The sequence below is a fragment of the Physeter macrocephalus genome, chromosome 14 (genome assembly GCF_002837175.3).
Source record: "Physeter macrocephalus isolate SW-GA chromosome 14, ASM283717v5, whole genome shotgun sequence".
NCBI lineage: Eukaryota > Metazoa > Chordata > Mammalia > Artiodactyla > Physeteridae > Physeter > Physeter macrocephalus.
Genome location: NC_041227.1, coordinates 49,027,022 through 49,041,420, shown reverse-complemented (window position 1 = coordinate 49,041,420; position 14,399 = coordinate 49,027,022). Strand labels below are relative to the sequence as shown.

The 14,399-nt window shown below is 44.5% G+C and overlaps 1 protein-coding gene across 1 annotated transcript; it reads right to left on the bottom strand.

Moving 5' to 3' along the window:
• Positions 1-4,886: 4,886 nt before the first annotated feature.
• OR1F1 (olfactory receptor family 1 subfamily F member 1) lies at positions 4,887-5,865 on the bottom strand. The gene is given in 3 exon segments (XM_055090668.1): positions 4,887-4,954; positions 4,957-5,580; positions 5,583-5,865. Coding segments are annotated over 3 exon segments (975 nt in total).
• Positions 5,866-14,399: the final 8,534 nt, after the last annotated feature.

The following is a 14,399-nucleotide window of genomic DNA, read 5'->3' as shown; positions in this document are numbered from 1 at the left end:
GAGCGAATCAATGAATTTGGTAAAGTTGCAGGCTACAAAATTAATGCACAGAAATCCCTTGCATTCCTATATACTAATGATGAAAAATCTGAAAGAGAAATTAAGGAAACACTCCCATTTACCATTGCAACAAAAAGTATAAAATTCCTAGGAATAAACCTACCTAGGGAGACAACAGTCCTGTATACAGAAAACTATATGACACTGATGCAAGAAATTAAAGATGATACCAACAGATGGAGAGATATACCATGTTCTTGGATTGGAAGAATCAATTTTTAAAAATGTACGTACCTTACTTTAAAAATATGTTTTTGCTAATAAATGCTAACCTTACCTGAGCCTTCAGAGTCATAATATTTTTGCAATAGTAACATTAAAGATTACTGATCACAGGTCACTTTAAAAATATAATAATAATGAAAAAGTTTGAAATATTGCAAGAATTACCAAAATAGGACACAAAGTGAGTAAATGCTGTTGGGGAGATGGCACCAAGGGATTTGTTTGACACAGGGTTGCCACTAACTTTCAATCTGTAAAAAAGTATAACTGTGAAGCACAATAAAATGGGGCATGCTTGTATTACTCACAGCAGTAGCAGGAGCCAGAGTACCAGCATTTACACCAGTTCCCTAAGCCCTGATTCTCACAGGATGATGTGAATAAGGCCAAGCAGCACTTGCATACACAAGGGATGTGTTACAGGAGCCTAAGCTTAGGAAATCAAATCTTTTATCATTGAGAATAAGCCTGCCTGAACTTTGCCCCAGAAGGATACATTATATTTATTATACCGGACAGTGAAAAATCTGCCCTTTGCTCTGGAAAGACACACCATTCTATTTTCCAATGCTGTTCATTATATAGACATCCTTGGAAAAATGGTCTAGAACGAAAAAGTGAATGTCTGTGCTCACAGAATATGCAGAAAAACAAGAGTCACATGGAGAACTGTGTCTTACAAAGCATGTATTAATTCTCTACTCATAAAGTTTCATTTGTTTTTAACAGTGAATGGGAGATAGGGGCATTCATTGTTGACTATTATTTCTAGGTATAGAATTATACTGTCTTTTTATCTCATGTACTAGAAGCTTTAAAAAAAAGATACTGACAATAGGGAAAGAACCCTTCATCAGATCAACTATTTTATTTTATTTTTAAATTTTATTTATTTATTTATTTTTGGCTGCATTTGGTCTCCGTTGCTGTGCGTGGGCTTTCTCTACTTGTGGAAAGCGGGGGCTACTCTTCTTTGGGGTGCTCGGGCTTCTCATTGTGGTGGCTTTTCTTGTTGTGGAGCACGGGCTCGAGGTGCACAGGCTTCAGTAGTTGTGGCTTGCGGGCTCTAGAGCGTGGGCTCAGTAGTTGTGGTGCATGGGCTTAGTTGCTCTCCGGCAAGTGGGATCTTCCCAGACCAGGCCTCGAACCCGTGTCCCCTGAATTAGCAGGTGGATTCTTAACCACTGCGCCACCAGGGAAGTCCCAAGTCAACTATTTTAGAGAGCCTGAGAGAATGAGTCAACACAAGCTGAAAGGAAGTAGAGATGTGATGTTAATATTAACTAAAGTATGCTTTAAGATGAAAAAAGGATTAAAGAGGATGAAGATCTTTCAGTTACTAAAAGATACAGTCCATAATGAACGTGTAGCATTCATGAACCTCTATTCCCTCCATAACCCAAAATCAAATCGAAAGGTAAAACTAGGCTTCTCTGGTGGATCAGTGGTTAAGAATCCGCCTGCCAATGCAGGGAACCAGGTTTGGGAAGATCCTACATGCCGCGGAGCAACTAAGCCCGTGCACCACAACTACTGAGCCTGTGCTCTAGAGCCCGCAAGCCACAGCTACTGAGCCCGCGTGCCACAACTCCTGAAGCCCGCGTGCCTAGAGCCCGTGCTCTGCAACAAAAGAAGCCACCTCAGTGAGAAGCCCACGCACCGCAGCGAATAGTAGCCCCTGCTCGCCACAACTAGAGAAAGCCTGTGCACAGCAACAAAGACCCAACACGGCCAAAAATAAATAAATAAAATAAATAAAATTTTTTTAAGTAAAAGCTATTAATATACAGAAAGAATATAGTTGAAATCTTCATTACCTTACAGATCAATCAAAAAAACATTAAGTATCCAAATATTATAATCTTCATATATACTTATTTGAATTCTATTTCACAGATATAGCTACGATATAGAAGAAACCTGAAGTCCACTCCATATAAAAAAGACCTCAAGAATGCAGCAGGAATCTCAAAGGTAGGAGGAGAAATCTGAGCTGGGTGTTCATGGGCAGAGCTGGTTTGACACAGTGGAGCTAGAAGTCCCGGTGCGTGTAGCCACCATGGCTCAGAGCCAGAGTTTAATGGAGGATAAAGTAAACTTGAGCTCCGATAGCTGCGACCTGAGACCATAGGCGGGCCCAAAAAGGATGTGAGCCACGAGCATCAATTCTGCAGCAAAACAGTCCTCAAGAGATCAAACAAGACCAAGGTTCAGGAGCTACACTGGGTGCTAGCAACTCACACAATCATGCCAGTGGGCGGGTCCAACTTCTGGTTCTCTCTCTACACCTGGCAGCGGAAAGCGAGAAGGGCTGACTCCTTGAATGAGCTTCTGGAATACTTTGACACCAAGAGAGTGATACTGGACCCCGTGCTAGTATTAACAGGTGGGGTGGGACAGAAACAAGGAAGAAATGAAGGAATGATGACCTTAATTTTTACTCCAAGCTGGGGAAATAGGTCATGTAGGCTACCTATGACAGTAAGGAATACAAAGATTTATACACCAGGAAGTGTGCAGCAGCATTATTTATAGTACAGAAACACTTGAAATCGTCCAGAATCAGGGAATGGGTAAATTATATTGCACCCATGAATGGATAAAATATTATGCAGCCATTAAAATCACATTTCTAAGACCTTTATTGACATGGGAAGAAGGAGATGGAAAATCGGAACACAAAGTTATTTGGAAAAATTGCAGCCAACCTTCCTAAAACTATGTGTATTACCGTGGTTATCTTGGAGCAGCAAAATTACAGGTTGTTTTAATTTTCTTCTTTATGATTTTTATGTTCCATAATTACGTATTACCTGTCAAATAATAAAAGTGATTTTTTTAATGAGAAAGTTTAAAAAACCTCTTCTCAACAAGAATGTCCAAATTAGAAGTTAAGGCAATATTCATTCATCCATTTTTTTTCTTTCAGCTAGATTTGAGTATTGCCTTTTGTCTAAGAGCAGTGCCAGACACTGGGGTACAAGGTGGATAGCATGTGAATTTGGGTATGGAAGATCTCATAACATGTGGAAAACCCTTGTGGAGGGGAAGAATAAACCAAAGAAAAACAGAGTTCGAGGGCTTCCCTGGTGGCGCAGTGGTTGAGAATCAGCCTGCTAATGCAGGGGACACGGGTTCGAGCCCTGGTCTGGGAAGATCCCACGTGTCGCGGAGCAGCTAGGCCCGTGAGCCACAACTACTGAGCCTGCGCGTCTGGAGCCTGCGCTCCACCGCAAGAGAGGCCGCCTGCGCTCCACAGCAAGAGAGGCCGCGATAGTGAGAGGCCCGCGCACCGCGATGAAGAGTGGTCCCCGCTTGCCACAACTAGAGAAAGCCCTCGCACAGAAACAAAGACCCCACACAGCCAAAAATAAATAAATAAATTTTTTTAAAAAAGAAATTAAAAATAGAGTTCGAGAACCAGAAGAGAGACTCAGGAGGCCTCATGGAGGAGGAGGTGGCACTTGACTTGGTTCTTGAATGTATGGGAGGGGGTTGCTAGTCAGAGAAGAAAGCAGGGAGAATTGGTCCCCACAGAAGGAATAGCAAATGTTGATTTGTATCCTTGGTATCAAAACTCACCCGGCTGACCCTGCCCCATAAGATCAGACAGCCGATCAGGGTGCTCACAGAGGGTTTCCCCCATTCTGCGCTGCTTCACCTCTTGATGCTCTGACCCACAAGTCCACCTGGGCCTCTGAGTCTCACCTGAAATATTACTATCTTTACTCAGTTGTCCTTTTATCTGAGTCTCAAAACTAACCTTGTGAGCGTTTTTGTGACCCAATCTTTATGACTGACCATGACAGAAAACACATAAAATGAAATAGACCAGTGATTCTCCATCCTGACTGCACAGTAGAATCATGAGATTTTAAAAATCTCAGTGTTGGGCCCCCACCTCCAGAGATTCTGATCTGTTTGGTCAGGGTTGGGACCTGGACATCAGTGGATCGTAGCTTGCAGGTGATTCTAATATTCAAAAATATGTGGAGCATGTATCCTCCTAAACATACCACTTAAAAAGGAAAAACTGGACGTGGGTGTAAAATAATTCAAAAGTTAGTCATTAAAAAGATGTCTCGGGGGCTTCCCTGGTGGCGCAGTGGTTGAGGGTCCGCCTGCTGATGCAGGGGACACGGGTTCGTGCCCTGGTCCGGGAAGATCCCACATGCCGCGGAGCAACTAAGCCTGTGCGCCACAACTACTGAGCCTGTGCTCTAGAGCCCGCGAGCCACAGCTACTGAGCCCACGTGTCAAAACTACTGAAGCCCGCGTGCCTAGAGTCTGTGCTCCGCAACGAGAGAAGCCACCACAACGAGAAGCCTGTGCACCGCAACGAAGAGTAGCCCCCGCTGACCGCAACTAGAGAAAGCCTGCGAGCAGCAAGGAGTACCCAACGCAGCCAAAAATAAATGAATACATTTAAAAAAAGAAAGATGTCTCGTTACTTGGTAGATGCAACAAAGTTACAGGTGATTGTCTTCTAGCACAATATAAATATGTTTGTTTCCAGACTGTCTTTGACAAAACAGCTCAGCTGATACTCAACTGATAAAAAATAAATTTGCATTGGATGAGACTCAGTTTTGATTCTCTCCTCAGACAGAAAACGTTTTTCTGCCAACCACTTTTCCAAGAGCCCTTTTCAAGTCCCTGTTCCTCAGGCGTAGATGAAAGGGTTCATCATGGGGGTCACCACTGTGTACATCACAGTAGCTGTGGTGTCCTTCTCAGATGAGTGGGAGGACAAAGGGTTAAAATACACAGCAATTATGGTGCCATAGAAGTAGGAAACGACAGCCAGGTGGGAGCTACATGTGGAGAAGGCTTTCCATCTTCCCTTTGTGGACGAGACTCTCAGGACAGCACAGGTGATATGGATATATGATACCAGAATGCAAACAAATAGGGTGCTCATGATCAGGGCACCCTCAGTCAGAATCATCACCTCATTGAGGTGATGATCAGGGCACCCTCAGTCAGAATCATCACCTCATTGAGGTGTGTGTCAGAGCAGGAGTTTCAGGAGGGGGGTCACATCACAGAAGAAGGGGGGGATGGCATTGTCTGCACAGAATGAGAGTTGAGCCATCAGCAGGGTATGCAACAGGACATTCAGGCTGGCAATGACCCATGACCCAGTGACCAGCAGGGCACAGAGCTGGTGGGTCATGTTTGCTGAGTAGTGTAAGGGGTGGCATACAGCAACAAAGCTGTCATAGGCCATCACACCCAGGAAGAAACTGTCCATGTCCACGAACATGAAAACAAAATACATCTGCATGAGACACCAGAGAAGGAGATGGTCTGAATCCTGAGTATGTGGTTGGCCAGCATCTTGGGGACAGCGGTGGAGGAGAAGCAAACATCCATGAAGGACAGGCTGCAGAGGAAGAAGTACCTGGGGATGTGCAGGTGGGAATCCAGGCTAATGGCCAGGAGGATGAGCAGGTTTCCCAGGACCGTGGCCAGGTACTTGCTCAGGAAGAGCACAAAGAGGAGCTGCTACCGCTGGGGCTGCCTGGAGCACCCCAGGAGGAGGAGCTCAGAGACACTCGACTGGTTTGTCTCTCTCATGGAGCTGGGAGCCTGGGTCCAGAGGCAGACAAAGCAGGAAAAATTCAAAAGCCTGGAAGATGATGGTCAAGATGGGGCAATTAAGAAGATTGCAAGGAGAAAGGCCATGTGACAGAGGTGAGGCATTAGCACTTTGCTTCCTGTGTGTTTTGTGCCTCCTTTATTAGCAAAATGAGGGCAGTTTCCGTATGCATGTGCAGTACCTCCAGAAGGACACTGAGAGATGTGACAGTGGTTTTGTCCATAAATCCTTTATATGTCTAAACTTTCTACCATAACCATGTATTTTTGAGTAAGTATCAAAAACACTATAGATAAAGGAATATTAATAGAGACTTTAATATTAATAATGAGTACCGGAGAACACATGTGTAAATGGTTACCATAGAGACTGACGCACTAAGCATATACCCTAATACAGGGTACTGATGCCATTGATATCATTAGTGGTGTTGCCTTTGAGAATATTTTTTATTTCCCTTATCTCTAATCTGTAGCTGTTACACATTCCTAACATGTGTGCTCTGAGGATGATGTCAGTGATCGAACAAAAACTGCTCCCAGGGTGGTAATGATAGAATTGCTGCTGATGATTCCTGCGCTCACATTTTCAGAGCACTTACAGAGCTCTGAGCCAGCCCTTCTTGGCTATGTCCACTGAGCTCCTTAAGACTAACTTGTAAAATTAAAATGGAAGTGACCCAGAAGTATGGGCAGAAACCTGCCAATTTGTTTTCCCCACACTTCAGTGCCTCATAAACAGATAACACACACTGGTCATGCCTGGGCAATCTCAAAGAACTGCTGATGATCTCAGAACTGTTTCTATAGCGCCACTTAATCGGAAGATGTAGTTGCTTCCATGTCTCGGCTATTGTAAACAGTGCTACAATGAACACTGGGGTGCATGTATCCTTTCGGACCGTACAATACTCCAATACAAAATAAAAAGTTAAAAAAAAAGGAAGATGTAGTGGGGAGTGCCCCCTTAAGGATTTACCCCTTAACAAGCGTTTATTGATGAGTCCCACTGATCCGGCTCTTATCCAAGAAGAATGGCAGTCTTCACGGTCCCCAGAATTCCCAGGTTTGCTTTACTTTTCTAGATCTGGCCAGAGATTATTTGTCTGAGGGAGAGGGACTTGTCTTTGGGTTTTTCAGGCTAAGTCTGCATGAACAAGGGGCTGGTGCACAGACTCAGCCCTCGGTGCTGGAAGGATGTTTCGGGTATCGTAGGGCCAGCTCTTTACAGGAGCCTCAATGGGCACTAAGGCTATATTCCCTGAGAGCCTCATTAGAGAAAGCAGAGAGTAATTGTCCCTCCTCCTCTGTGGGCTTTTTTTGGATCCAGCATTGATAATAAAGATCTGTCTTCAGAGTTACATAATTGCTGCTTCAGGACTTGGCAACATTGGAAATGATGCAATCTTGGGGGTAATCGTTAGCCACAACCCTTCTGCTACAGAGAACTCACAATTCTATATTTTATCCCCCACCCAGTCTTGTTGGGAAATACACGTGAAGCTGGATAGGGGTTAAATTTTGGATTTACACAGATCTGTGCTGAATTCCAGACCCACATTATCAGTGGTATGACCTTGAGAAAGCTACCAATCTTCACAGAATTACAAAACTTCACCATCTGTAGAGAGGAGAAATAATAATCACCTTGTAGAGTTGTGCAAATTAAATATGTATTTTATGTTAAATACCTCATGACCCCTATCCTCATCAATGCACTGGGCTAGGACCATGTCCACTAGGTGGAGGTTAAAGGTGAGGGACTGTCCTGGTGGTCCAGTGGGTAAGAATCTGCGCTCCCAATGCAAGGGGCCCGGGTTCCATCCCTGGTCGGGGAACTAGATCCTGCATGCATGCCACAACTAAAAGTTTGCATGCCATAACTAAAACATCCCGCATGCTGCAAGGAAGATCCCGTGTGCTGCAACTAAGACCCGACACAGCCTAAATGAATAAATATTTTCTTTAAAAAGGTATTAAGTGATATTTATATCCTTTGCTCTCTGCTCAATCATCTGTATTCTGCATAAATATAATTTGGAAATAGTGTCACATGTATATCTTCATATGTCAATAGTCATTTTTATAAAGGACCAGTTGACAAGCCTTTTATTCTATATTTTAATTTGGGGGTAAATGAGGTAGAAATAGGAACCATTGCTGAGTTCAGTTATAAGCTGGTAGAACATGGGTGCCAATGAGGAACCGAGAATTCCTGAGTCCAATATGTATCACTCTAGTTGTTCTGAAGGCAAGATCTGGCTTTAAGGTGCCCATAAAGGTCTTGATCTTACGCACTGCAAAGTTTACTTTCCTGAGTTGATAATATTAAAGAGTTACTCATAAAAACCATACACCTGGGTCAGAAGTGGCAATTGAATTCCTAAAAAGTATGTCCTCTGGAAACCAGAGTGTTCCTCTAGCTAATCTTCCACTTTGGGTTATTTATAAACAATATATTCCCCATGCTAACTATAGCATCTTAATAAATATCTTTAACCTGCTCCCAGTAACTCAAAATAAGACTCTCAGGGCTGTAATGAGCCTTCATGTCTCCATTAGACATGTGTTATGAGATCAAGTTATCTCCATTCCATCTCCAAAAATAGGCCAACCGCCCCCACAAACAAAATTAATTATCAAAGATCTGGGGAGGAAGGGGAGAATAGTGACTGGATTAGTAAAGCCATTGTTTGCAAGTGATAGAAAACCAACTCATATCAGCTAAAGAAGAAATACAATCTACTGGTTGATGTAATTGCAAAGTCCAAAGTTCTTCATGCAAAGCCTGTGTGTTTCAGGCAGGGCTAGATTCAGGGACCCAAGTAATGACATCAGGACCAGTATTTCTCTGTCTCTCTACTCTGTTTGCTTCTGTTCGACTTCATCCTACAGACTGACTCTCCATGTGGCAAGAAGGCAGCCACCAGTATCTCTGAACTCACATCCTCCCAGACTAGCAATCACAGGGCACATAGAACTTCTCTCTACCACTGCTTATTGGCACTGTTGTAAGGCAAGACTGTGATCATCCCTTTTTGGATCATATACCCAAATCGGAACCAACAATCCTGATGGGAAAGTGGGGTATTCTGGTCATCCTGGGTCATAACCCCAGTCCATTCCATGTGGGAATTCAGTGATGGACATTTATCACCAGGACTAAATGGAGGAGGGGAGGAGTTTCCCAAACAGATCCAAAAAAATGGAAATGGGAAGGAATGCCCTGGAACAAAAAAAAATCGAGTTATCGGACTTCCCTGGTGGCGCAGTGGTTAAGAATCTGCCTGCCAATGCAGGGGACTTGGGTTCGAGCCGTGGTCTGGGAAGATCCCACATGCGGCAGATCCACTAAGCTCATGCGCCACAACTACTGAGCCTGTGCTCTAGAGCCCGCGAACCACAACTACTGAAGCCCGTGAGCCTACAGCCCGTGCGCCACAACAAGAGAAGCCACCTCAATGAGAAGCCCGCGCACCGCAACGAAGAGTAGCCCCCGCTCACCTCAACTAGAGAAAGCCTGCGCGCAGCAACGAAGACCCGATGCAGCCAAAACTTACTTATTTATTTAAAAATCGAGTTACCATGATCCACCAGAGTCACTCCATCAACTGACCTTAGTTGAGCAAAGGATTGGAGAAGGAACACTTAAGACACAAGAATAAATTAGTAAGCTATTTTAAAAGTTAAGGTGAACTAAACAAAAACAAAAACTGTAATTAATGACAACCCAGTATCATTGCGCACACCTAGCACCCAGATCTTGGTTTCCAAATGCCATTCCCTACTAAAAGGAAATTGGATTCCTTAGAGAAAGGGCTGATTCCAGATCTGGGCAGAAAAAAACCAAGATGAGTCTAGGACTTTATGTGTGTGCCAGAAAATAAGGAAATGCTCAAAGTCCAATGTGAACATATATAAACTGCAAATGACTTTCAAATGTATCACCATATCCATATATGGTGTTTAAAGTACTATTCTTTCAACTTTTCTTCAGGCTTGAAATTTTTCAAATTAAAGATTTGTGAATAAACAGATTTTAAAAAAAGAACAAAGATGCTAGCTTGAAAGGGCTCTCCCACTGGCTAAATTTGGAATAATTTGAGCATCAAAGAGAATAATAGGGAATTCCCTGGTGGTCCAGTGATTAGGACTCTGTGCTTTCACTGCCAAGGGCACAGGTTCAATCCCTGGTTGGGGAAATAAGATCCCACAAGCTGCGTGGCATGGCCAAAAACAAAACCAAAACAAAACAAATCAAAATAATAATAATTGTAAGTGATTATAAAATATTAAATATATTACAATCTGTGAATCAATATTAATACTATCTTTTAAAGAGAGAATTTTTAAGGTAATTTGCCATAACTGAAGGTGAAAAATAACAATTAAGGGAATGAATTTAGCATTTACTCTGTCTTTTTTAAATGATCTGAAGTTCATCATGTGTTCATGGAGAAAATCTCTTCTTTACAGAATAATGCCAGTTAAGAAATATAGAAAAATTATACAACTAGGAAATACTAATTGCAGGCAGGAAAATATACCAATATAAGAACTGCTTTTATAAAGTCACTACCACCAACCATCTTTACCAGCAACACAGCATTTACAAAGTTATCAAATAACATCACTAATACCTCCAATTCCATGCAACACCATAGGATTTATTGAAGCCCTCACTCTTTCCAGCTCCACCAGTGAGAAATCTGGCTCACAGTAGTCTCAATATATTAACTTATTTGTGCAGTCCTCTGTACATAGCCTATTTCCTGACCCCACCAGGCTGCCTTCTGGGTTGGCCATCTCAGGATGAGTTCCCAGCTGGCCCTGATGCCTGGCCCTGTGCCAAGCCAGCCCTCCTGTCGGATCCCACATGTGAACTGTTTGCACCAATATTTATGCCCTCAGTTCCCTAGACAAGTGGCTCACAACCAGAAACAAATTTGCCTCCCAGAGGACTTTGGACGGTGTATGGAGACATTTTTGGTTGTCACAACTATGGGGAGGTTACTGACATTTAGCGGATAGAGGCCAAGGATGCTGCTAAACACCCTGCAGTGCACAGACAGCCCCCCACCAAAGAGAACCATCTGAATCAAGATTTCAAAAGTACTAAGGTTGAGACTATAATACACCTCATTGATAATTTGTATATTATTACATAGGAAATCATAATAAACTGGTTAAAATAAAATATACTACTAAAATTAATTTCATTTTTAAAATTTAATGGGGCTACTAGAAATTTTTAAATTACAAATGTGACATTTGCTGCCTCTAGAATCCCCTCGGGAGGCACATTCTATCTGGTTGTCCTTTTGTATTCTTTTTTCTGTTATTGTTGTTTTCTTGGTTGTCCTTTTTATTGATATAGTATTATAGATATCATCTTTCTAAGTCTTGCTAAACTTAAAACCTTTCATTCAAAGACACCTACTGGGCATGTATTTAAGAGGAATCCTGGCTTTGTCACCCTTCCCTGCTGCCTACGGTGCAAAGGAAAAAAGGCACACACCCAACGTAGAGCTCAAACCCACGACTCTTAGATTAAGAGTCTCATGCTCTACCAACTGAGCTACCCGGATGCACCAGGGCAATGCACATTTTCAGAGAGGAGTATGTACATACTATTTGGCATGACCCTGAGGATGAAGCGGGAGCACCACTGACAGCTCCTGTGGGAGGAGAAGCTCACGGCAGCCCAGTGGGATTTACCCAGGTCTCCTGGTCAGCGGGTGGAGCCAGGTGGAGCCAGGACTCCGCGGGCCTGGAGCCGACGAAACCCACCGGGCCGGGCTGTTCCTTCCAGCTGGGAGCGTGTGTCTTCCCGTCTTCTTGTAAACTCTGGGCCCCAAGGGCGCCCCAACATACCAGAGACCACTCGCCTAATAGAGTCATCCATTCACTCAAGTGTTTATTGAGCGCCTAATGTATACCAGGCGCTAAGGGTACAGCAGTTAACAAATTGGATTTTTAAGAAAGAGGAAGGTGCCTCCCTGATGGCGCAGTGGTTGAGAGTCCACCTGCCGATGCAGGGGGCACGGGTTTGTGCCCCGGTCCGGGAAGATCCCACATGCCGCGGAGTGGCTGGGCCCGTGAGCCATGGCCGCTGGGCCTGCGTGTCCGGAGCCTGTGCTCCGCGGCGGGAGAGGCCACGGCAGTGAGAGGCCCGCGTACCGCAAAAAAAAAAAAAGAAAGAAAGAAAAGAAAGAGGAAGAAAGGGGGCCGGATTCCGGATCAGATGAAGTTGCTGCTTTTCATTTTTGTTTCCTTCCTCACCAGGCTCGACGCCTGCAGTTTAACGGAGCAGGTAAGTATGAACCGCGGTAGGTGTCTTTTTAGGGGCGATTCTCTCTCCCTTCTACAGATACTTGCCCTGCCCTCTTTAGAGAAGGAAGGAAGGAAGGAAGGGAGGAAGGGAGGAAGGGAGGGAGGGAGGGAGGGAGGAAGGAAGGAAGGAAGGAAGGAAGGAAGGAAGGAGAAAAGAAAAGAAAAGAAAAGAAAAGAAAAGAAAAGAAAAGTGATGTTTCCGAGGACACAGGGCCCTTTCTCACCCCGGAGGAACTATAAAAAGTCACAAAAGTAGCTATACTGAAATAACAGAAATCCAGGCAGAAAATCACCCACAATCCTAACCTAGATAAAGTCAACGTTATCTTTGGCCCACGTTACTTCCAACTCTTCCGTAAGCGCCCATTCAATTCTTACATTCACATATCAAAGGTGCAACGTCTGGTCTCCACATATTCTGTTTACCTTTTGACCTGCATATTTTTGCATATTTCTAGTCTATTTTTTTTTTCTCCCCTTCCCTCCTCGACCCTTCCACACCCGATTCTTTCTTGGGCAGTAATGCAGGGACAGCTGCGGTTTGGGAGTTACCATTTGTTTTATAAGAATTGGCTCATATACGGCTTTCATAGGGGGATCTTCCAAGTCAACCGGGATAGACTGAACGTTCTTTTCTGAGGTTGAACACTATTATTGAAGCAAAATGTATTCCATCTCTCTCCTACGGATGGTCATTCCCCTCTGCCTTTTATTTATTGTTTACCAAATTGCTGCAATAAAACTTCCTACATCGGTAGTTTTGTCTGTTACAGATTCACAGAAGTGGAATTAAAGGATCAAAGAGGTGTGTATACCAGACTGCTTTCCAATGCACAGAGTGAAACCACACATTTTTTCCATTAAGATGTATGGGTACACAGTCTTTCTCCTTCCCTTCTTTTCGAAGTAAACGTCTGTAAATTTAACTCGCATTCCCTTAAGGTCAGTGGCGTATCTTCGAATTTTATAAAGACACATTTTCCCCTCTGTGTCTGTAACCTAAAACTCGCCCCTCCATCTAAAGGTAGAGTGCTCCCTTATACTACCCCAGGGGGGACTCGAACACACACCCTTGGCTTAGGAGGCCAGTGCCTTATCCATTAGGCCACTGGGGCAGCTGCCAAAAATTTTCCTGAGAATAAGAGAAGAAGGAATAACTCGTCAGCACTGGCTAGAAAATGCTCCAGGAATTGTCTTGAGTATCTACTCAAAATTTGGCTGAATCCCTGCAACGTCCCAACCTCTATCTAAGTCTCCAGGAACGCAGTCGTGAACAAAACAGAAACTGCCGCTCCTGGCGGAGCTCCTGTGCAGACCGCGCACTCACCGCCCGCCGCGCTCTCCTGCCTTCCGGTGGCTCCTCCAGCGCGGGCACCGCCGAGTCTGGCTTGTCGGGTTCCTCCAGAAGGAGTCCCAAGCTCCGGGACGCCCTGGATTCTCCTCCGGATGACAGATTCAGCGAGCAGTGAGGGACCCTGGACCACCGACTGCAGCATATGTGATAAATGTTCGGTCCTCCCGGGCCCCGGCTGGACAGAAGACCCGGGAGAGCGCAGGGCTGGAGGAAGATGGTGCGGGACCAACACCGTGTACAAGGGGAGGAGACCCCTCCACATCCTCCGAGGCTCACCCGCAGGCGGAAGTCAGAGCCTCCTCCGCAGCCTCCTGCGCAGGGCGCTGTCACTCAGGGCTTGGCCTACGTACAGGACACTGGGGGCGCGCGGAATGTTCTACACCGGACCTCGCTTTTCCAGGCCCAGAGCCAGAACAAACCCCTCCCCATGGAGCTATACAAAGCCGAAGTCCCGGGTATCTGGACACACCCCTGCAATTTTCCTCGCAACCCACCCTTCTTTATTCACTAAGTCTTGTAATTTATCCAAATGTAAAAATTCAGGAGAATCCAGAGCCGCTCAAGATTTCCCGCCCCCCTCCTCCCAGGAGAACTCCCGGTACCTCAGACACTCCTCTTGCCACCTCCCCACCCCAAATGTATCTTTTATCATTGGAGCAACAAGATTATCTAACGCACAGTCCATTTTAGAATTTCCTCCAATAACATCCTTTATGGCTTTTAAAAAAAAAGAAATCCAGGACAGAATCAGAGAACACACTTTGATTCAGTCTTCTAATCTCCTTTGTCCGGCTGGTCCTGGCAGTCTGGCCACAGGCCCGGATGA